General features: G+C 39.2%; 1 protein-coding gene across 1 annotated transcript in view; it reads left to right on the forward strand.

Moving 5' to 3' along the window:
• mgl (low-density lipoprotein receptor-related protein megalin) overlaps positions 1-24523 on the forward strand; it is a 1043262-nt gene that overhangs the window by 306321 nt on the left and 712418 nt on the right. The window contains exons 19-20 of the mRNA XM_090381453.1: positions 14688-14981; positions 23648-23761. Coding sequence (XP_090237579.1) covers positions 14688-14981; positions 23648-23761 — 408 coding nt within the window. The remainder of the gene's footprint in view (positions 1-14687; positions 14982-23647; positions 23762-24523) is intronic.

Raw genomic sequence — 24523 nt, forward strand, 5'->3', positions numbered from 1 at the left:
GAAATGACAGATAATGCTGCCTAAAGTTGCACTAAATGCATCAGAGATGGAACAAGTTCAGAATGGAACAGGTTCAGAACAAGTTCATACAGTCAAGTGCAAACATATGAAGAAGACATTCAAAGTGCCTTTTGGGTTATTATGCGGTACCCCTTACATTTTACTGAAAACATTACTTGTGTATAATTTTTGAATTTAAATGAGTGAATTTGAACTCTGAGATAATAGAAATATGACACCCAGGAAAGATGAGGGAGGTTTATGCTTCTTATTAAAAGCATCTTGCTTGAGCATGACAAAAGCTTTCTCAGATTCAGAACTTATGCATGCCAGCATAGAATCTGCATGGCGGGAAGTAGTTTTAATTCAAAGGTAAAATGACAGCAGGGTATGCTTCAGGCCAGAACATTGTGAAGAGTATAATGGGAACCTCTGTGTGCAGATGGAACAGATGATTGCATTTACATGCAGAAGCTATTGTGAATATATATGGGTGATTTCAGTTTTCCCCTTATTGAATGCGGAAAGTGGGAGGGCAATTCAGCAACAAAATTTTTAAATAAAATAGATGATGGTTATTGCATCAGCATGTTAAAGAAAATACTAGGGGTAAGAATATTCTAGATCTGATCATTACTCAAGAACCAGATGACATCGTAGAGAACCATTAGCAGGAAGTGACCATACATTCCTAGTTGGAAGATGAAGAAAGAGGTTGCAGTTGTTAAACATAAAGGTATAGGTTTTATTTTGGGAAAGAGAAAAAAGGACCATAACATTTTAAGATGCTACATGGCCTATACTATATCTGCTGGTAAATAGCAGGAGGGAAGATGAATACATTTTAATTACAGAACATCTTTAAAATGATCATCACAGAAGCCATGAAGAATATATAGCAGAAGATGGATAAACACAGAGCTTGTCAGCCAAAGGGGGCCAAAAAACGTAGCATGCAAATGTTATAAAGTGATAAAAAAGTAGTGAAGTCTCTAACAGCTACATTTTTATCTGTAATGGTACTCTAGAAAAGTTAGGTTGGCAAAGACTGAGTAAGTAATCACTCGATAAGAGTGTAAATAAGAGCGATTTTCATGTGTGCAAATACAAATAAAGAAAAAAAATTAATTGCTCTCGACCAGGGGTGGCAAACTTATGGTACGCTTGCCCAAAGCGGCACACATACAAATTTTTTGGGCACGTGGAAATCGGAGCATCTCAAAAAACTTTTCAAACTTTGAAACAGCATCACTCCAGGAATCCACCGTGTTTAAATATTTCCCAAACCTACAAAGACACAGCACTGATCTTGAAACTGATAAGAAAACAGACCATCAGAGCCTTCAAATGCTATGTCTGAATTTTTTTTTTTTTTATGAAAACCACAAACACGAGAGGTATTAGAACCTATAGTATTTAGTACCGGGCTTGGGTTGGAGGTTCAGAAGACGAAAAAAGATATTTGTTGACATTAGACTTGAACTTCAGTAGACTGTAATTTTCAGGAAAGACATATGAAGGAAGGTAGGTCCAGAAAATGGCAGTTGAATGAATAAACAACGAAGAAGATGAAAAGTTGGTTCTGTGAGTTTGAAGTTGGACAGTAAATGGATGTTGGCTGGTCGCGGCACGTGTTCGGACTGCTTTGAAAGACAGAGCTGGAATTATAGAAGCAAATTCAGAAGAACAGTGCCCATGGAAGTATCTGTAGAAAAGGCATGCAGCAGAAACAGTATGTCTATGAGACAGCGAGAGGAGAGACTCTGTTAAAGAGGAGTCATTAATTAAACTAACTGCCCTCTTCTGAATGGAATCTAGAAGCCCGAGAGAGTTTTGGGGGCACCCCCCCCAGATGTGGGAACAATATTCCATGGTAGGGTGGATTTGCGATTTGTACAGAGTGAACAGCTGTTTTGAAGAAAACTACACCAAGAGTGAAAGAGAATACCAAGTTTTTTAGATGCAGAGGAAGCAGTATTTGTAATGTGCTTGTGCCAAGAGAGATTAGAAGTCAGGTAATCGCAAAAGAGATATATCATTTTGCCTAGAAATTGGAGTATCAACAAAGTTAAGCATAGGAGCAGAAGAATCCTTTTTGCGAGATATAAGACAAGACAGTTTTAGAAGGATTGAAATCAACTAACTTGTCTTTGCCCCACTGGAGAATTACCTGGAGATCGGTATTTAAGGAATTGGTAGCAGATATTCAAGAAGTTGATGCTGATTGAGCAGGGTAAGGTTTTTCAAAATGGAAAGTGGAATGCAATGTGCTATCATCAACAAAACTATGGATAGGATTTCCAGTCAATGGAAGAAGGTCATTAATATACAAGAGGAAAAGAGTGGGGGAAAGAACTGAACCTTGGGGGGACACCGGCATTAGTGGAGAAGTTAGAAGACAGAGAGCCATCTACCATCACCCTCAGTGAGTGATCAGAGAGAAAACTGGATAACCAATTACAAAAAACAGTTGGCAAACTATACAATGGAAGCTTGTTTAGAAGACCTTTATGCCAAACACTATCGAAAGCCTTTGAGATGTCCAGAGCAACTGCTTGTTTTGTGTTTCACCAAACTTTTCCATTGAATTTGTCCATAAATGGGTAACATAAGCCAGAATATTACCAGTCGATCGACACTGATGGAATCCATAATGGCGATCGTTGATCAGACGGAAGGTTTCTAAGTAGTTTAAAATTTGGCGGTTAATTGATTTCTCCATTACTTTAGAAAGAGAAGAAGTAATTGCAATGGGATGATAATTGGATGGGAGTGATTTGTCACCCTTTTTAGGAACTGGCTGGATATGAGCAAATTTCCAAGCAGAAGGAAAAACACCTTTGGAATAACAAAGTGAAAAAGGCGGCAAAGAACAGGAGTAAGTTCAGGAGCACAGGTTTTGATAACAAGAGGAGAAATACCATCAGGACTGGCAGCTTTCTTAGCATCAAGATTCATCAAAATCCTTCTGACATCATTTTGACGGAAGACCACAGAAGGCATTGAATGGAGCATGTTGGGAATGGTGGGAGGTGTTTTACCAAGATCATTAATACATGAGTTGGAAGAGAAATGGGATGCTAGCAGGTTAGCTTTATCCTTGGCTGAAGTGACAACAGAACCATCTGGTTTTGACAGAGGTGGCAGCAGAGATGGGCAAAAGTTGCAGCCAATAGCTTTGGCAAGAGACCAGAATGCTTTGCTGCCATTAGGGCAAGAAGCAAGTTTTCTACTCTTAGTCTGTTCAAAAACTAGTTTGGATTGATTAATGACTGCTTTACAATTGTTGCGAGCTTTGGTGTAGGCAGAAAATGAAACTGAATATTTGGAAACAAGCCAATTACGATATGCAACGTTCTTCTCTTGAACAGCCTTATCACATTTATTGGAAAACTAAGGTTTAGATAAAGGATGAGATTTTAGAGTGGAGTGTGGAATAAAGGATTCCATTCCTACAAGAATAATTTCACTGACACGATCTGACCAAACAGAAGTTTTGAAACAGTAGTCCGACCAAGGAAAAGAAGAAAAGAAATCTCGCAGGTCATCCCATTTTGCATTCTTGTAATTCCAAACAATACGAGGTTGGAAATAGCCATGAGATAAAGACTCCATTGGAGAAGAGACAATCACCAAGTTGTGATCTGAGGTACCTAAAGGATCACTCACTTTGACCGTGTACTTAGAAGGGTTATTTGTGAGGAAAAGATCCAGCGTGTTAGCTGTATGGTTAGGATTGTCCAGTATTTTTCTAGGTAAATGAACAATCTGTCCAAGATCGTTAGAAATTGCAAAAGCCTCAGCATCTCGACCAGCTGGGTCGGTGTGACTAGAAAATTGAAGCCTGCTGGAGTTGTGAGCATTAAAATCACCAAAGAAAATTACCTCACTGTTAGGAAAGTTGGACTGGAGAAAGTCAAGTTGCAAAGAGAGGAAGTGAAAGAGCTCCAAGTGATTAGTGGAGTTGGGAAAACAGTAGAGACAACAGATGAATTTGACAGAATGAGATAGAGAGATTTTAAGCAAGAGAAGATCGAAGGGAGGAGATTCCAAATTACCATGTCTCTTACAGGGAATGTTGGAACGGACATATGCACAAGTACCACCATTGAGGCGAAAGGAATCATACAGCAAATAGTTTGGACAACTGAGATGAGCAGTAGTTGAATCAATCGATAACTGAGATTCTGTCAGAAAAAGTACATGGGGTTTGGCAGACTGCCAGTGGGAATGGACATCGTTGTGATTAGAATTGAGACCAAGTATATTTGTGAAATGAACTAGGAAGTGTTTGGGAGGTTTAGATCTTTTCGCAGATAAGCTTACTCTATTAGTTTGACAATTCATGGTATATTCAATAGTAAGAAAAGTGGGAGGGACATGCTGTATGAATAATGAAATTTTTGAATATGGCATACACATGGTAAGAATATACCCAGATCAACATAACGTGGCCTCGACAATGCTCCCCCGCATGAACACTACTCTGACTCCCTCCAGTCACTATCTGGCAGAGTAGAGGTAGCAAGATTATACACTAGCTGATCCGGAAGCCTCCTAAGGAGTTACCAATAGGTTTTGGTCCGGTGTACTAACTAGTGGCCGGCCTGCGAACACCGTTTTAGAGCTGTACCCTCGAAATGTAAGGAAGATTGGATCTCACCATGATGTTCATCATAATCTCAAAAGTCATCAGTCATACTGCATGATGGAAGAGATGGGGAAGAGTTGACCAGAAGTAGCTCTGGAGACTAAACATGGGTTCCACCACTTCAAGCCTCCAATAAGCAAAGTGGTGATATTGCACTGGTTGATGAGAGTCATCTACCACCTAGTATTGCCTGGTAACACAGAGGGACGGCATTCCTCCATGTGGTGTGGGTGCCACACCTCGACCCCTGCTTATGTTGGTTCATACCTGGATGGTCACCCACAGTGTGCTTGTGCATGGAGGTTATACCCAGGATCACTAACAGTCCCACCATCTTGAAGGTGCAAGCAGAGGATTTGGCTGTCCCAGACTGTCCGGACCTCCCCGAAATTGGGTCTACTTGGCTTGAATGTAACCCAAATATCAGTTCCATCAGCGTTTTAGACTCCCAGGTAGCCAGTACAGCTTATCTGGCATATCCCAGGGAATGTCTGTGACATTCTCAAGGACCAGTGTCATTGTGTCAGCTATTGAATAGTTTTCTTCAAGATTTGTTAAGGTCAGAGAATGGAATAAACTGCAAAATTCATTAGGTTTGCAGACAGTATAAAACTAGCCAAACTGAACCTGAAAATGTTTCAGTGGATCAACTTGGGATGATTTTGAGATGCAGTTGATTGATTTTCAGAGCTGCTCAATTTGGAATCAAAAATTTATCGACCTCAGTGCTGATTTAGAAAATATTGAAAGGGAATGATTAGTGAATGATCAGCAAAGAAAACTGCAGAAAATGAGGTATTAAAAGATTGGAATTCCATTCCTAAAACTTTTGTCTGTTTTGAAAAATCTGGCAACAGCATTACTACCAATTTTCTCATCGACATATTCTTTTCAGTCATTGTTCTCAGTGATGAACTTTGTTAAGTCTAGTCTTACGGATGAAACTAATGCTGCATACACAGCCCTAAAAGTTGTAAAGTATCTGTTGTCAGTGATACAGCAACAGAAGTCTCTTTGATCTTAAATATACTTACTTTCCTTTCCTTTAGTTTTGATGTTTTATATTTATAATATAATTGAGGTTTATTATTTTATATTAAATTTGTTCTGTAAACTTAATGTTACATTTTTTATGAAGAATTTTATTTTAATACCTTTATTAAAACATCTTTGAAATAATGTCTTTTATTGTTATTGGAAAAGGAGTAACAAAAGTGTAACAAAAAAAAGTCTTTTTTTTTGTCAAGTAAAGCGTGCATGAGAAAAGTAACGAGAGGTATGCAAGGGTAGTTTTTTTAAAAGGATTTAGCCAATTTTGGCATGCACCCTTGAAAAGGATTGCCACCCCTGCTCTAGACCCTTTTAAATGTGTGCATAAGAGTCCTAGATAATCCAGCTGATGATGCAAATGAATTGAACAGGTATTTTACACTGATATGAAAGATGAAAATGCCTTCAGACTCACTGCCTCTGCTACAATGGGAAGCAGCTTATTCCAGTGTTTGACAACCCATTGTCCAAATGTAATTTTATAAAATACAGCCTAATGAAGTTCACATATGGGCAGTTGGGTTATATTTTATATTCACATGTCCTGAGATTTTATATTTATACACCTTAGTTCTTGTCCCACCTTGGAGGTAGAATAGGCCTTCCTCATTCATTTTACTCAATGCATTAAGTACTTTTTACTGTTCACTCAAATCTCCCCTTAATTGTCTAGTTGCCAAACTTTGTAGTCCACACTTCTAAGTCATTCTTCTTTCTGCATTAGTTTGCATTCATTACTGGTCTAGTTGTCATTCTTCCAACTCTCTTCAGAAGTTCTGTGTCATTTTTTAGGTATACAGCCTCCAGACCTGAATGCAATATTCCAAATGCAGTGTTACCATCATCTTGCATAGCAGGATAAGGACATCCTCCCCCCTGCTAACAAAGATCATTAAATCATGGACAGAACACATGGCTTCTTAGTTGCCTGCTTATACTGCATGGAAAATTTTAATTCAGATTGAATCATACCTAGGCCTTTTTTGTCTTTTAGCTCCTCTCTCCCTAGCTTATACTTGACTTCAGAATGCACCTGATCCACGCCTTTTTGAAGCAAAATCACCTTATTCAAATTGTTAGTCACCATTTCCACCTTTAAATCATCAGACAACTTTGACAGCTTTCTTTGGATACCCTTGGTATTTTCATTTATGAAAATTAGAAATTGGGGGGAACCCAACACCAAACCTGAGGGTCCTACTTGTTACATTTCCCACACTGAAGACTGACTATTTAAGACAACTCTTTTAGCCATCCTGCAAGCTAGTATAGGATCTTACCAGTAACTCCATCTTACAGTGTATATAATAGCTTTCTATGAGGAAAGGCATCAATGGCTTTACTAATGCCTTATTTTTTATGGATTCTGCATATGCACATAAAATATTTCATGAGAACAAAGAATTGAAATTATGTGTTTAAGAACTGTGAACTGAATTTCAATTGAAATGCCATCCTAATAGAAGGCTACTAGTACATCTTTACAGGTTAAGTGATGATGTAACATTGTATTTTTACCCACCCCCTCCCCTCCAGGTTTTGTCATCTTAGGCTGCAGCTTAAGTCAGCATATTAGGTAATCCAGCTCTGTGGCAAATTTTATTTTTGTCAGTACTTGACAAAAATAAAGGATTCATACATATTGTGAAGTACACAAAATTCTAATGACATTTCATGAGCATACTATGGCAGATAATGGAAATTCTTTGTTGGTTTATTTCTTTCAAAATTTCTCTCTGGTTTCAGATTATTTATAAAACAAATATATTAACTAAGAATGTAGACATACAAAAATTAATGTGTAAAAACAACATAGTTTTCAGTTCCCTTTTTTTTTTTTTTCAATTATATTACAGTAGCTTAAGTAAATAAATAAATAATTTTTATTGGTACAAATATCATACACAAATTCCCAACATGATAAGCTGCCTTAAGTTCACAAATTAACAACCCTGCCAAACTTTGTATCATCTGCAAACTTCTAAACTAAGCCTGATTTGATGAAGGTATATCAGCCTTACTGTCGACGTTTTCAGCTGATACAAAGGTTGGCAGGGTTGTTAATGACAGCAATGGCAGTGTGCTACTGCAACAGGGTCTAGAAAATTTGGGCGGATGGGCTGAGAAATGGCAACTGAAGTTCAACATTGACAATTAATACTGACTAAGTACTGCATATGGGTAGAAATTTTGACTAAGTAATGCATTGACTAAGTACTGCAGTATGGGTAGAAATAACCCCAGAGAAATGTACCAACTGTGTGGTACTACACTTAAGGTGGTATAAAATGAAAAAGATCTGGGAGTAATTGTGCAGTCAGATATGAAGTTTTCTGAGCAATGCAGACAGGCTGCCAGGGCAGGTCATGGGGTTTTGTCAATGATATACAGGAATTTTGCTAGCAGGGAAAAGGAGGTGATTGTCTTTCTGTATAAGGCAATGGTCAGACCACATCTTGAGTACTGCATACAGGTCTGGAGGCCTCATTTTAGAAAGGGTGTTGATTTTCTTGAGCATGTGCAGAGAAGGGCAACAAGATTGGTGAGGGGAAATGAAGGGATCCTCTTACCAAGAGAAGGGATCCTCTTACTAAGTTCTGCAAATTGCAGTGGCTGGAGACTAGGCACGTGCAAGGTGATCTGATTGAGGGGTGTAAGGCCTTGAATGAGTTGAGCACTCTGAATTCTGATGGGATTCTTCCACTTGTTCAGATTACAAACCTAAGGGGGCATAAATTCAAATTGAGGAAAGACAGCTGTAGAATAGATGTGTGGAAATTTGCCTTTAGCCAGCAGATGGTTAATTGCTGGAACAAACTTCCATTTGTCATTGTGAAAGTTGATATATTGAATAAATTTAAGGAGGAACAGGACAAACACTTAGACGGAATTGTTTTGTAATTTTTTTTTTTTTTTTTTTTGGCTGATGCTGCATAAGCTCATACACTTGCTTTCTTGCATCACATGCCACTACTACTACTACTATTAAACACTATTTCATATGCAAAAGAAAGTATATTTGGGAAAATAATAAATATAACAAAAAAAGTACATAGAATTTCTGTAATGACAGGAAGGTGCAACATATTGATTTGCTAAGGTAAAGAAAGCCAAAACGAGAACCACGGCAAACTTCAGGAAACTTGCTGGACAAACCCATTTCCCACTACAGCAGTTTCTTCCTGCATTCCTGGTAAACAGATGGTGCATGTTATTGGTGGTAGTGGCAGTAGAAGTTGATAATGATATATTCATTAGTTTTTTCTCTTTATTAAAAGCAGATTATTGGAGTTCATGAGTGGGCTGAAATTTGCTTGCGGGTACACCTCCAGACTGCCTCAGTCTTACAGTGTTTATCCCCCCTCCCCTTTCCCACTGTTTTAAAATAGGAAAACGACTTCTACTGCCTCTACCAATAACATGCACCATCTGTAGAAGTTGTTTTCCTACTTTAAAACAGCAGGATGGGGGGGGGTACCCTTAAGTAAATTTCAGCTGGAGGTCTGGTGGGTGTACCCTTAAGTAAATTTCAGCCGTGAAGGCTTGCACTCATGAACTCCACTAATCTGCTTTTAATAATGAGCAAAAAATAATCAATACGTTATCAACTTCTACTGCCACTACTAATAACATGCACCATCCGTTTTCCGAGAATGTAGAGAGAAACTGTGGTAGCAGGAAACGAGTTTGTCCAGTAAGTTTACCGTGTTTCTCATGTTGGCTTTCTTTACCGTCACCATTGACTTTATATAAATGAAGGATATTTAATAGTCCTAGGGAATACTGCCTAATTAGATGGTCAAGCTCAAGGTTGTGGCAGGCTGTTTACTCACAACTGGAGGTGCTGGAGCCAGTTGCAGACTGGCTGAAGTTGAATGGTTCTGTTTGGAACTGTAATGTCCATGACCAGGTTTGGTAGCCTCCTTATCACCAGTTATTTACCATTTTTGTTGCCTTGAGAAAGATGTTACTTGTGGACATTTCACTTTATGAACTAGTATTCCTTGGCATAAATATATTTCACATAGGGGCAGGAGGATCCTGATCTCCCTTGCCCTTGTGGTGTTCTTGCAGTATAAGTTCTTGATATAGTACATTGGTTAATATTGAGGATTATGTTTCTCTTATAAAAGGCACTTAAGAACTGCATCATGACCCCCACAGAGTTCAAACTGTTGTTCAAGGAAGTTGATAGTTGATTAATGTTGGAGTGCGGATGGTATTGAAGGCTGCTTGGAGGTATCTTCCTCCTTCCTAAACTGATGCTGTGATATGATTGGACATTTCATAGATAATCACACACCGTGTTGTGTTGCTTATTTTTTGCTCTCTCTCTCTCTCTCTCTCTCTCTCTCTCTCTCTCTCTCTCTCTCTCTCTCTCTCTCTCTCTCTCTCCCCCCTCCCCCTTTCTTTCTTTCTTTCTTAAGGATTAGAATGTGATGCTCTGGAAACTCTCATGGTCTTTAGTAGCTTCAGAAAAGCTTTTTGAGATGAAGATAACACTACAACAGGCAAGCAAGTAAACAAAACCACATAACAGTGAAGTCAGTAAAGTGATTTCCAGCATCATATTATGGCTTAATTTGACAAAAATAAATAAAAAGTGCCTGCAGATCTCAAAGTTTTTATTGCAGCCACAATTTTAAAACATTAAGAGTAGGAGACCGGCGGAATTACTCAACAAGTACAGGTCACTGTTGAAAAAAAGCCGTGAAATAGGGTTGAATTTGAAAGTGTCTGCAATTCTGCCCAGACACGATAGGAGGGAGTACATGATGACAGCCTTGTCGATCAATTCGGCCCTGGAAAGATTCTGCAAGGCTCAAGGGGTAGAATTTTTTTCAGCCTGGACTGTACTTGTTAACAGGAGAGATTGCTTCTACAGGGATGGGATACACTTAAATAGAAAGGGTGTGGGAAGGAGCAGCAGTGCGTAACACACGCTTCTTGATTAGACCGGGGTTCGAGCCCGTCACCACCAAATACGGAGGATACGGAAAGGTCAGGGAATGACCACCGCATATCCTGGAGCAATATGGCCTTAGTTACTAATGCTCCTAAAAACTAAAATAACAAAATAACAAACAAGAAAGGGTGCAAGAATATTTGCTGATGCATTAGCATTAGCATTAGTAGAGGCATTTGATGCAAGAAAGCAAGCTTATGCAGCATTAGCCAAAAAAAAAAAAAAAAAAACCCACTTCCACTTCACCCCTCTGTTCGTTCAAAATACCTGTCCAGCTGAGCCTTAAACTTATTTAGGCTATCAACCTCCACCACAAGGGATGGCAGTCTGTTCCACCAACCAACCACCCGCTGGCTAAAGGCAAATTTCCGCACGTCTATCCTACATCTGTCTTTCCTCAATTTGAATTTATGCCCTCTCAGGTGATTTTTCTGAGCTAGAGGAAGAATCCCATCAGCATTGAGCATGCTTAAACCATTCAAGGCTTTATACACCTCTATCAGATCACCTCGCTGGTGCCTCGTCTCCAGACACTGTAATTTGCAAAACTTAAGCCTTTCTTCGTAAGAGCACCCCTTTGTTCCATTCACTAATCTTGTTGCCCTTCTCTGTACTCGTTCCAGCAGCTCTACATCCTTCTTGAAATGAGGCCTCCAGACCTGTATACAGTACTCTAGGTGTGGCCTGACCATTGCCTTATACAATGGAATAATAATGGATGCTATCGAGGCAATGTTAGGTGGGTCGGAAAACTGCTAGTTTGGGTGGATACAAAGACTAATAGTTTAACAGTAACCGCAGGCAGAGGTGAAGGTGATTCTTGCACAACTTCTATTAGAATAAGAAGCGACCTGGAGCGAGGGGTGTTGGGGGTTTCAGGGACGGATGGCAGTCATCATGGATTAGTTGGGTATATGGAATGTGTTAGGGTAACAAGGAATAGGCATAGGAGCATGTATGCTTGCATGTATACCAATGCTAGAAGTATAGTAAATAAATTTGATGAATTTGAAGTGTTGGTCAAGACATCAAAGGCGGATATTGTTGGGATAGCAGAGACGTGGTGTCACAAAGATATAAGGAATGCAGAACTGGAATTTGGGGAGTACAATGTGTACAGAAAGGATAGACAGGACAGAAAGGGAGGGGGTGTTATGCTGTTAATTAAGAAAAACATAAAATCAAAGGAAGTGCACCCAGTTAATATAGATGAACAGTGCTCTGTTGAGTCAGTTTGGTGTGAGATAAGCACTGCGAAAGGAAAAATAAGAGTAGGAGTGTGTTATAGGCCTAATGACTTGAATGAGTACAATGAACAATTGCACAGAGAAATAGAGTGGGCCAGTAAATCAGAATGTCTTATAATGGGGGATTTTAACTTCCCAGATATTGACTGGAACTTGTGGGTTGGTCACTCACACACTAGTCAGACTTTTGTGGATTTATTGGATGATTGTTTTCTGCAGCAGCATGTTCGAGAGGCAACCAGAGAAAGTAACACTCTTGATCTGGTTATCAGCAGTGATCATTCGTGTATTAAGAATTTGCAGATAAAGGAACCACTAGGTGGCAGTGATCACAGTGTGCTGAAGTGGGATTTACTCAAAGAGGTAACTACCGTCAGGGGTAAAGGAAAGGGTTTTTGCTTCCGTAAAGGGGAGTACAGTGGTCTCAGACAGTTTTTAAATTCTGTACAGTGGGATCAACTGACGATGTTACAAACAGTAAATTCTAAGTGGGAAGCATTCAAAGAATTAATCGTGGAAGCTACTAGACTTTATATACCGATTAAGAAATATCGTTCAAGGTTTAGGCCTAAATGGTTATCAAATGAACTAATGAGACTCGTGACAGAGAAGAAAAATGCATGGGATGCATATAAATTATCAGGTGACGCAGAAGCCTGTGGCAGATATAAGCTAGTCTGTAATCAGGTCACAAAGGAGGTTCGGCAGGCGAGGGCGGATTACGAGAAATCTTTTGCAAAAGATGCTAAGAAAAACAGCAAGGATTTCTTTACTTATATAAACTCTAAAAGGAAGGGGATGAATATGATTGGTCCACTTGACATCGATGGTTCGACTGTTGATGATCCTGCTCAGATAGCAAACAAACTGAATGAGTATTTTGCATCTACATTCACACGTGAGGAATTATTACAATTTGAAAATGGAAGAAGGTTATCAAATTGTAGCAGTGTGCTTAATGAGTTTGTAATAACTGAGAGCAAAGTGGAGGAGAAATTGTTGAAGTTAAACATAAGAAAGGCACCTGGGGTGGATGGGATATATCCAGTTATTTTAAAGGAGGCGGCAAAGCAACTAAGCAAACCCTTAGCCATAATTATGAGAGCATCCTTGGACTCAGGGGAGGTTCCCACGGACTGGAGATGTGCAAATGTGTCCCCAATTCACAAAGGTGGATGGAAGGGTGACACGAGTAATTACAGACCAGTTAGTTTAACTTCTGTTCCGGGTAAAATAATGGAGTCGCTGGTTAAAGATGCATTGCAGGATCATCTAGACAAGACTGCAGCAATAATTCAAACACAGCATGGGTTTGTTAAGGGAAAGTCTTGTCTGACAAATTTGATTGGTTATTATGATGTGGTCACAAAGGAACTGGATGCAAAAAATAATTTTGATATCATATACTTGGATTTCAGGAAAGCTTTTGACACTGTTGCGCATGGAAGACTACTGTACAAATTGGAGCAGAATGGTATTAAGGGTAAGTTGCTACAATGGATAAAAGGATGGTTAAGTGGGAGAAGACAGAGGGTGGTAATCAGTGGGTGCTGCTCTTCGTGGACTAATGTTATTAGTGGAGTCCCACAGCGTTCGGTGTTGGGTCCACTGTTGTTTTGTGTATTTATCAATGATATTGATGAAGGTATATCAGGCTTAATGTCGAAGTTTGCAGATGACACAAAGGTTGGCAGGGTTGTTAATGACAGTAATGGCAGTGTGCTACTGCAACAGGATCTAGATAATTTGGGCAGATGGGCTAAGAAGTGGCAACTGAAGTTCAACCTTGACAAATGCAAAGTACTGCATATGGGTAGAAGTAACCCCAGAGAAACGTACCAACTGTGTGGTACTACACTTAAGGTGGTAGAAAATGAAAAAGACCTGGGAGTAATTGTGCAGTCAGATATGAAGTTTTCTGAGCAGTGCAGACAGGCTGCTAGGGCGGGTCATGGGGTTTTGTCAATGATATATAGGAATTTTGCTAGCAGGGAAAAGGAGGTGATTGTCCCTCTGTATAAGGCAATGGTCAGGCCACGCCTTGAGTACTGCGTACAGGTCTGGAGGCCTCATTTTAGGAAGGATGTAGATTTGCTTGAGCGTGTACAGAGAAGAGCAACACGATTGGTGAGGGGAATGAAGGGATTCTCTTACCAAGAGAGGCTTAAGTTCTGCAAATTGCAGTGGCTGGAGACTAAGCACCTGCGCGGTGATCTGATTGAGGTCTATAAGGCCTTGAATGGGTTGAGCACGCTGAATTCTGATGGGATCCTTCCACTTGTTCAGATTACCAACCTACGGGGACATAAGTTCAAATTAAGAAAGGACAGATGTAGAATAGATGTGCAGAAATTTGCCTTTAGCCAGCGGGTGGTTAATTGCTGGAACAAACTTCCATCTGTCGTTGTGGAAGTTGATAGGTTAAATAAATTTAAGGAGGAACTGGACAGGCATTTGGAGGGAATGGTGTGATTTTTTTTTTTTTTTTTCTTTTTGGCTGATGCTGCATAAGCTCCTACACTTGCTTTCTTGCATCATGTGCCACTACTACTACTACTACTACTACTACTACTATTTTGAAACAATATTTTCAACATTTTCACTTTTTTTTGTAAACTTTACAGAAAAAAGTTTCAGCTTTTAAGAATTATGAGGTTTTCCTGTATTATAAATAATACAGCACAGTGATAAAGGAAATTAGATAAAGTTTTAATGTACCATATAATTGTGTTTAGCTGTATTAACATTTCTAAACATGTGCTTTATATTTTAGGTCGTCATCCTTGCAAAAACAGTAATGGGAATTGCCAAAAATTTTGCTTTCCTGTTCCTTCAAATAGTAGCCAAGGTCCAGATTTAGAAGTACATTGTGGCTGTCCATATGGAGAAAGACTGGGACCTGATAATCAAACCTGTATTTCTGATCCTGATGCTGAGCCACCTGTTAAGGCATGTCTAAATACATGGGATTTTACTTGTGATAATCAGAGATGTATTCCTAAAACATGGGTATGCGATGGCGATGATGACTGTTTGGATAATTCAGATGAAATGCAAAATTGTACAAGTGAGTTAATTATTAATTTAATTTTTAATACAGTGAACTTCATTTAGTTTACTTTATATTCAAGCTTGTTTTGCTTTTTATCGCATTTAATGTTTTGTTGCATTTAGAATAATTTTTTCAAGTTAATGAAATACAAAAATATATTTTAAATATGCTATTATGTGGGCTGTCCATTATTATCATCAACAAATTAACACTAATAGGCTATTTTAAACATAATTTTTATTATATCACACATCACAAAAGTACATGTTATGATCACATTTTGCTAAGGATTTTCACGGTTTCATTGTTTTAAGGAAAATTCACTGTACGTAGATTTCTAGATGGTAGATAATGCTCATCACCTGGTGAAATCCTACTACATTGCTTACTGGGGACTTGACAAAAATCATATTCTTTTATGGCACATTCTTCCTAAGGCTGCAGCTTGGGAGTCTGTAATGCTGCCATAGCTGATACCGCAGCCTCACATCTGAGTGAAGTGCAGTGAATTTTGGATCATTTGGCTGGATCTAGTTAATCTATATCTAGCTTACATCTTTATGCTGCTGGTGGGACTGTTAGTAGCTCTAGATATATCCAACATATGCAAAGTCTAAAAATACCATGCCTAGTATGCTGGAGCTGACCACCCAGTTGTGTTTAGGTGCAAAGTGGCCTGAGTAGCCCTTGTGCCAGAAATAACCATACTAATACCAATACCACCCAGTTGTGAATAAACATAAGCAGGGTTTGATGTGTGGCAATCATACCACACAATTGAGTTAATTATTAATTAATTTTATTAATTAGGCTGTGCTTAGACTTTGCTCATTTATGCTTCAGTGGTGAAATATTACCACTTTTTTTAATGGAAGTATAAGTGGTGAAAACCATGTTTGGTCTCTAAAGCAGAACTATGTCATTTCCCATTTCTTTGTTTATGTTTTATGAACCATGGCTTTTGTGGGTATGGCAGTTATCATGGCAAGATCCAATATTGCTTATATATCAAGGATGTGACTTTAAAATCATTTTCATAGGCAGCTGCTAGATAGCCCACTGAACTAAACCTATTAGTAATGCTCTGGGAGGCCTCTGATCAGCTAGTTTAATTTTGCTGTCCTTACTGTTCCATCTGTAACTGGAGGAAATCCAAGTAGTGCTTGTTAATGAGTTACCTTAGGGAGCCACACCTTCACCACAAGTTGCCTTCATATTGAATTACTCTAAATAAAATGCATTGCCCCACTGGAGAAGTATATTGCTGTTTTATTTAAAGCGTTTTGCCAATATCTAAACTTGAGTTTCAAATCTTTTTGTTGTTTCATTGGCGGACTTACAATAACGTTTTTAGTTCTTGTAGAACTAACTGGCTTTTGTGAATCACTTAATTAGGGTTTATTTTAATAGTCTGTTTCATGTATTTTCCACCTGGGATTGATATTCCGCAAGATGAGCTGGATGATCTTATTGTGTGACAGCCACCATCTTTCTTACCTTTAAGCCACTTTAATGGGCACAGTCCTTTATGGAATAGTACTGATGTAAATAACAGAGGTAGTATAATAGGGTGAATGCCTGACTATAGTGACCTCTCCATTCTCAATACAGGAGTCGGCATCTACCTGTATCGATGGTTCGACTGTTGATACTCCTGCTCAGGTAGCTGACAAACTGAATGAGTATTTTGCATCTACATTCACACATAAGAAATTCTCTATGGAAGTGGAGGCCAGACATTTATCAAACTCAACAGGGAGCCAAGTGATTTTGTAATAACTGAGTGGAAAGTGGAAGAGAAATTGTTGATTGGATGTGGATGTGAAATTGTTAAACATAAGAAGGGCACTTGGGATGGACGGGATCTATCCAATTATATTAAGCAGGTAGCAAAGGAAGTAAGCAAACCCTTAGCCATAATTATCAGAGCATTCCTGGATTCAGGGAAGAACCCTAGAATGAATCCTCACTTCACAAAAGGGGGGGGGGGGGGGGATAAAAGGGTGTCATGAATAATTACGGACCTGGAACTTCTGTTCCAGGGAAAATAATGGAGTCAATAGTTAAAGAAGTAATTCGGGATCATCTAGACACTGTAGTAATTGTTCAGACACAGCATGGGTTTGTTAAGGGAAAATCTAGTCTGACCAATTTGATTGGTATTGCAATGTGGCCACAAAGGAACTAGATGCAAAAAATAATTTTGATATCATATATTTGGATTTCAGGAAAACTTTTTATGCTGTTGTACACAAAAGACTGCTTTAAAAATTGGAGCAGTGTGGCATTAAGGGCAAGTTGCTGCTATGGATAAAGGGATGGTTGAGTGGCAGAAGACAGAGAGTGGTAATCAATGTACACTACTCATCATGGACTAATGTTATTAATGGAGTCCCCCAGGGTTCGGTGTTGGACCCATTTTTGTTTTCTGTATTTATCAGCTATATTCATGAAGGTATATCAGGCTTAATGTCCAAGTTTGCAGATGATACAAAGGTTGGCAAGGTTGGTAATGACAGTAATAACAGTATGCTGCAATAGGATCTAGAAAAGTTAGGCATATGGGCTGAGAAATAGCAACTGATGTTTAACATTGACAAATGCAAAGTACTACGTATGGGTAGCAGTAACACCAGAGTAAAGTACCACACAGTTGATACTTTACTCTGGTTTTCATTAGTAGAGAATGAAAAAGACCTGGGAGTAATTGTGCAGTCAGATATAAAGTTCTCTGAACAGTGCAGACAGTTCGTCAGGACAGCTTGTGGTGTTTTGTCAATGCTAGCAGGTGTAAGGAGATGATTATCCCTTAGCATAAGGTAGTGGTTAGGCCACCCCTTGATTACTGCATAGAGGTCTGGAGGCCTCATTTTAAGAAGGATGTAGAGCTGCTGGAACGAGTACAGAGAAAGGAAATGAAATTGGTGAGGGGAACAAAGGGTGCTCTTATCAAAAAAGGCTTTAGTTCTGCAAATTGCAGCATCTGGCGATCAGGCACCTGTGAAGTGATCTGATTTAGGTATTTAAAGCTCTGAATGGTTTGAGCAAGCTCAGTGCTGATGGGATTCTTCCTCTTTCTCAGATTGTGCATTTGAGGGGCCAAAATTCAAATTGAGGAATGACTCTTGCAGAATAGATGTACAGAATTTTGCCTTTTATATGGTTGATAGCTTAAATAAATTCAAGGAAGAACTAGACAGTCTTTTGGAGGGAATGGATAGGTGAAATGGGAAGCTTTTCTTTTATTCCTTTCTTTTTTTTTTTTTTTTTTTTTTTTTCAGCTGATGTTGAAGAAGTTTGCTTTCTTGTATCATATGCCACAGGTAACTCTAATACCTTCATGCACCTGCATATATATATATTTTTTTTTGCTATAAGGACAAGGAGGACTCTATAGGGTGTCTCAAAAATATTGGTACAAACGTTTAGGGGAGGTAGGTAACATCTAAAGGAATGTGTATCACATAGGATCCCATAACCGGAAACGTCACCGTAAGTCGGTAGATGGCGTTGTTCGTCAGTTTGCGAGAGGGAAAATTTCTGGTTTACTCATTCAAGCAGTAGTCGCTGCACAAAGAGCATGCATCGATATACGAACTGTGAGCTGGCAGACATGCACCTAGTGTATGGATTACCAGAGGGCAATGGACGAGCCGCTCAACGAATTTATGGAGAACTCTTCCCAGACAGACATGTACCGAACCACCATTTGTTTGCATGTGTGCATCAAAATTTGTGCGATTATGGGTCATTTAGAGGTAACAGGAGTAGTGCAGCCAAACCACATTCGACGCAAACTCCCACCATTGAAGAAAGTGTGTTGAATGCCATCCAGAATAATCCTGCTACCAGCACACGTGCCGTTGCCTCTGCCTTAGGAGTGTCTCGTTGCAGTGTACAGCATGTCCGGCAAGATGACTCCTTACACCCCTTTCATCTCCAAAGGGTTCAATTACAGCTCCCCCAATATCATCCTGCACGTGTGGCTTTTGCGCAGTGGTTTCTCCAAGACAGTGTTCAAGACTTGAATTTTCCAGCCTATGTTTTTGTCACGGATGAGGCTTATTTCACTCGGGAAGGCTTATTCAATCAGCACAATGCTCATGTGTGGGCTCACGATAACCCCCACGGTGTGCGCCCCCATGTGGCACAACATCGCTTTGCAATAAATGTATGGGCAGGTATGGTCGGTGACTGCTTAGTCAGCCCATACCTGTTACCATCCCGCATGAACTCCGCTAAATATCGGATCTTTCTTGAACAAGTTCTACCAGGGTTACTTGATTATGTTCCAGCAAATGTGAGACGCAACATTTGGTTTTAACATGACAGGGTGCCTGCCCATTATGGAAGGTGTGTTCGTGACCATTTGAACAGGCGTTTTGGGCATCGACGGATTGACCGGGGTGGACCCGTTGCCTGGCCCCCACGCTCACCTGATTTATCGAGCCTTGATTTCTTTCTGTGGGGGGGCCTCAAATCTATCGTGTATGAATCACCTGTGGAGACGGAAATGGATCTCGTGGCGAGACTCGTCTGCGCTGCTGTTACTGTCAAAGAAACGCCAGGTGTGTTCGACCGTGTCCGCCAATCCATGCTGCGTATGTGTAATGCATGCATCGCGTCTCACTGTGGAACATTCGAGCATCTGTTGTAACATCATAAAATGCATCCATCTCATACTCTATTGTTAATATTATGTCAAATAAATGTTTCCCACTAATTACTGTCTTGTGTCATTTCTGCTTATTGTGCCTCTGCTACTACTTTCCCGTGACATTTCCGGTTATGGGTTCCTATGCGATTCACATTCCTTTAGATGTTACCTACCTCCCCTAAACGTTTGTACCAATATTTTTGAGACACCCTGTATAAGGACTCTCTGTAGTTATTGTGGGAAAGTCTTAGATAACCCAACCAATATTGGCAATGAATTGAATAGGTATTTCACATTGGTCTTTTTAATGACAAAAGAGCCTTCATGCTGAGGAGATGCTATATGAGTGAGGCTGAGCTGTATGAAATAAGTGACGTCAAAATTACAAATGACTGTTTATTAGAAAAACTCTAAAGGCAAATAAGACTCCTAGAGCTGCAGTTTGATTTTCATAAATGACATTGATAGTAATTTTGAGGAGGCAGCAAGAGAGTGTGTTGAACCATTGAGGTTAATTATGGGGCATCATTAGACAGATGAGTTTCCTTTGGATTGGAGAAGTGCCACAATATTGCCAATACATAAAGGCGATTATAAGAGTGAGGTAATAGTAATAGTGGCATGTGATGCAAGAAAGCAAGCATATGAGCTTATGTAGCATCAGCCAAAAAAAATTCACACAGCCATTCCCTCTAAATGTTTGTCCAGTTCCTCCTTAAATTTATTCAACCTATCAACTTTCACAATGACAGATGGAAGTTTGTTCCAGCAATTAACCACCAGCTGGCTAAAGGAAAATTTCCACACATTGATTCTTCAGCTGTCTTTCCTCATTTGAATTTATGCCCCCTTAGGTTTGTAATCTGAACAAGTGGAAGAATCCCATCAGAATTCAGCGAGCTCAACCCATTCAAGGCCTTATACCCCTCAGTCAGATCACCTCACAGGTGCCTAGTCTGGAGCCACTGTAATTTGCAGAACTTAAGCCTCTCTTCGTAAGAGGATCCCTTCATTCCCCTCACCAATCTTGTTGCCCTTCTCTGTACATGCTCAAGAAAATCTACACCCTTCCTAAAATGAGGCCTCCAGACCAGTACTCAAGGTGTGGCCTGACCATTGCCGTATACAGAAGGACAATTACCTCCTTTTCCCTGCTAGCAAAATTCCTGTATATCATTGACAAAACCCCATGACTTGCTCTTGCAGCCTGTCTGCATTGTTCAGAAAACTTCATATGCGTGTGTGTTATGGGGGTTTAACGGCACATAAGCTACTGTGGCTATAATGCACCTATAAAGAAAACTTCATATCTGACTGCACAATTACTCCCATGTCTTTTTCATTTTTTACCACCCTAAGTGTAGCACCACACATTGGTACATTCCTCTGGGGGTACTTCTACCCATATGCTGTACTTTGCATTTGTCAATGCTAAACTTAATTGCCACTTCTCAGCTAATCTTCCCAAATTTTCCAGATCCTGTTGCAGTAGCACACTGCCATTACTGTCATTAACAACCCTGCCATCCTTTGTATCATCTGCAATCTTCGACACTAAGCCTGATATACCTTCATCAATATCATTGATAAATATACAAAACAACAGTGGACCCAACACCGAACCCTGTGGGACTCCACTAATAACATTAGTCCAAGAAGATGAGCACCCATTGATTACCACCCTCTGTCTTCTCCCACTCAACCATCCTTTTATCCATTGTAGCAACTTACCCTTAATACCATTCTGCTCCAATTTGTCAGTAGTCCTCCATGTGCAACAGTGCCAAAAGTATATCTGAAATCCAAGTATATGATAACAAAATTATTTTTTGCATCCAGTTCCTTTGTAACCACATCATAATATCCAATCAAATTTGTCAAACAAGACTTTCCCTTAACAAACCCATGCTGTGTCTGAATTATTGCTTAGTCATGTCTAGATAATCCTGCAATGCATCTTTAACCAGTGACTCTATTATTTTACCCGGAACAGAAGTTAAACTAACTGGTCTGTAATTATGGTGTCACTCTTCAATCCCCCTTTGTGAATTGGGGATACATTTGCACATCTCCAGGTGGCTCCGTAGCCAGGTGTGAAGGAGCAGCAGTGCGTAGCACACGCTTCTTGATTAGACTGGGGTTCGAGCCCGTCACCACCAAATACGGAGGATGCGGAAATGTCAGGGAATGACCACCGCATATCCCAGAGCAATATTGCCTTAGTTGCTAATGCTCCTAAAAACCAAATAACAAACTAACAACAAGCACATCTCCAGTCCGTGGGGACCTTCCCTGAGTCCAAGGATGCTCTCATAATTATGGCTAAGGGTTTGCTTAGTTTAGTTCCTTTGCCATCTCCTTTAATATAACTGGATAGATCCCAACCACCCTAGGTGCCTTTCTTATGTTTAACTTCAACAATTTCTCCTCCACTTTGCTCTCAGTTATTACAAAGTCATTAATAATAACCGTCTGGCATTTTCAATCCTTAATAACTCCTCATGTGTGAATGTAGATGCAAAATTCTCATTCAGTTTGTTTGATTTCTGAGCACGATCATCAACAGTCGAACCATCGATATCAATCGACCAATCTGATTCATCCCCTTGCTTTTAGAGTTTATATAAGTAAAGAAATCCTTTGCTGTTTTTCTTAGCGTCCTTTGTCAAAGATTTCTCATAATCTGCCCTCACCTGCCTAACCTCCTTTGTGGCTTGATTATAGACTAGCTTATATCTGCCGTAGGCTTCTGTGTCACCTGATAATTTATATGCATCGTATGCATTTTTATTCTTTGCTATGAGTCTCATTAGATCATTTGACAAACATTTAGGCCTAAACCTTGAACAATATTTCTTAATAGGTATGAAACATTTAGTAGCTTCCATGATTAATTCCTTGAATGCTTCCCACTTAGAATTTGCTGTTGGTAACATCATCAGTTAACTTCAGGTCAGAAACCACAGACCAGTTAGTCTAATTTCAGTGGTAGGGTAAAAGACACACAGCATAATTTTGTTAAGAGAAAATCATATTTAAGTGATATGGTAAGCTACTTTGACACAATTACTCATGAGCTAGATATAGAGAACAATTTCAACTTAGCTTATTTGGATTTTAGCAAAGCATTTAACTCAGTCCCCCCAGGTGCCTCCGTAGCCAAGTGGAAAGAAGCAGCAGTGCGTAGCACACGCTTCTTGATTAGACTGGGGTCCGAGCCCGTGACCACCAAATATGGAGGATGCGGAAAGGTCAGGGAATGACCACCACATATCCCGGAGCAATATGGCCTTAGTTGCTAATGCTTCTAAAAACCAAACAACAACAACAACAACAACTCAGTTCCCTGTGAAAGGTTACTGTATAAGAGCTGGAATGTGCGATTACTGGGAAGAATCTAAGATGGATTTCAGGATGGCTGCAATCCATCTTAGACTCTTGTTTGTTATTGTTATTTGGTTTTTTTAGGAGCATTAGCAACTAAGGCCATATTGCTCCGGGGATAGTGGTGGCCATTCCCTGACCTTTCCGCATTCTCCGTATTTGGTGGTCACGGGCTCGAACCCCGGTCTAATCAAGAAGCATGTGCTAAGCACTGCTGCTCCTGCCCACCTGGCTATGGAGGTGCCTATCTTAGACTCAGCAATCCATCTAATATTACTACCCGCTACTTACGCTACCGAATCAGTGTTAGTGACTGAGTTAGCATCATTAGTGCTATTTAGGAAGTGATGTCATTTTCGTCAGAAATTTCCATTACCAATTCATTTTGCTTCATTCTCAAAATGTAGTAGGTTCCACCAAAGATGGTTTCAAATCAAAAATAGAAATGTTTTTGTAGCATTAAATCTTGGCATGAGATTACAGTTATAAAAATATAGTATTTTAAAAAAATTAAATCAATATGACGTAACTTTATTTACCTATGCTTCTTTTTTTTGGTTTTTAAATTTAGTCTTTAAGAAAATGAAGAAAATTAGAAATCAAAACTGGTACCAAATTAATTTTTTTTTAATTTGTGCAGAATCTACTTGTGGTTCTAGAGAATTCCAATGTACTAGTGGACGTTGTATTCCCTCATCATTCAAGTGTGACTCAGATAATGATTGTGGAGATTACTCTGATGAAACTGGTTGTGGTAAGTTCCTAATTGTTAATGTAACAAAAAATTATAGAATGCAGTCTAAATTCCTTTCTTTTAATAATTACAATTTCATGTTAAGCGATATTATTTTTCCTCCTGTGTTATTTAAGAGCATTTTATGGTAATGGATTAAATTAATACTATATGTATAATCCCAATTGTAAATATAGTATTAATTGAATCCATTGCGTGCTTAGGTTGCATACATTGGATTTTAATTAGAAAAGAACATTTTTTCTTAAACAACTGTAGGTATTAATTTTCAAGAAATGCATTTTAATACATTTAGTGCTAGGCTGAAAACTGCATATATAACCTTATAGTCAGGTGCGTTTTGATGAAATTGTTCCATTTTGGCAGGAAGATATTTTTTTCTTTTTCTGATGTATTTGAAACTAAAGTGAGAATGAATGTGATTTTGTGCTTAATTAGAACTAATTTCTATGGTGAAAAAAAAAAAAAGTGTTATTTATAGTGACCCACTGGTGGGTTGCCCTATCAAATAAACCACCATGATGATCCACTGGTAGGCCAGTAGGTTGTTCCAAAAGTGAAAAAGCATTTGACTAGTTTGATGATGTGTTGTTTTTTATTTTGTAGTAATGAATAATTGAAGATAATTTCTCTAATTATTCATTATAAAATGGTAGTATGTATCTAATTGGCAGAGTGGCATCTCAGTTTACACTTATCTTTAATTCAACATAATAGAATGTGATTTGTTTTTGTCCATTTTTCGAAAAGACCATGACTGTC

This window comes from Mastigoproctus giganteus, chromosome 9, assembly GCF_048544385.1.
Source record: "Mastigoproctus giganteus isolate SK-2022 chromosome 9, ASM4854438v1, whole genome shotgun sequence".
Classification (NCBI taxonomy): Eukaryota; Metazoa; Arthropoda; class Arachnida; order Uropygi; family Thelyphonidae; genus Mastigoproctus; species Mastigoproctus giganteus.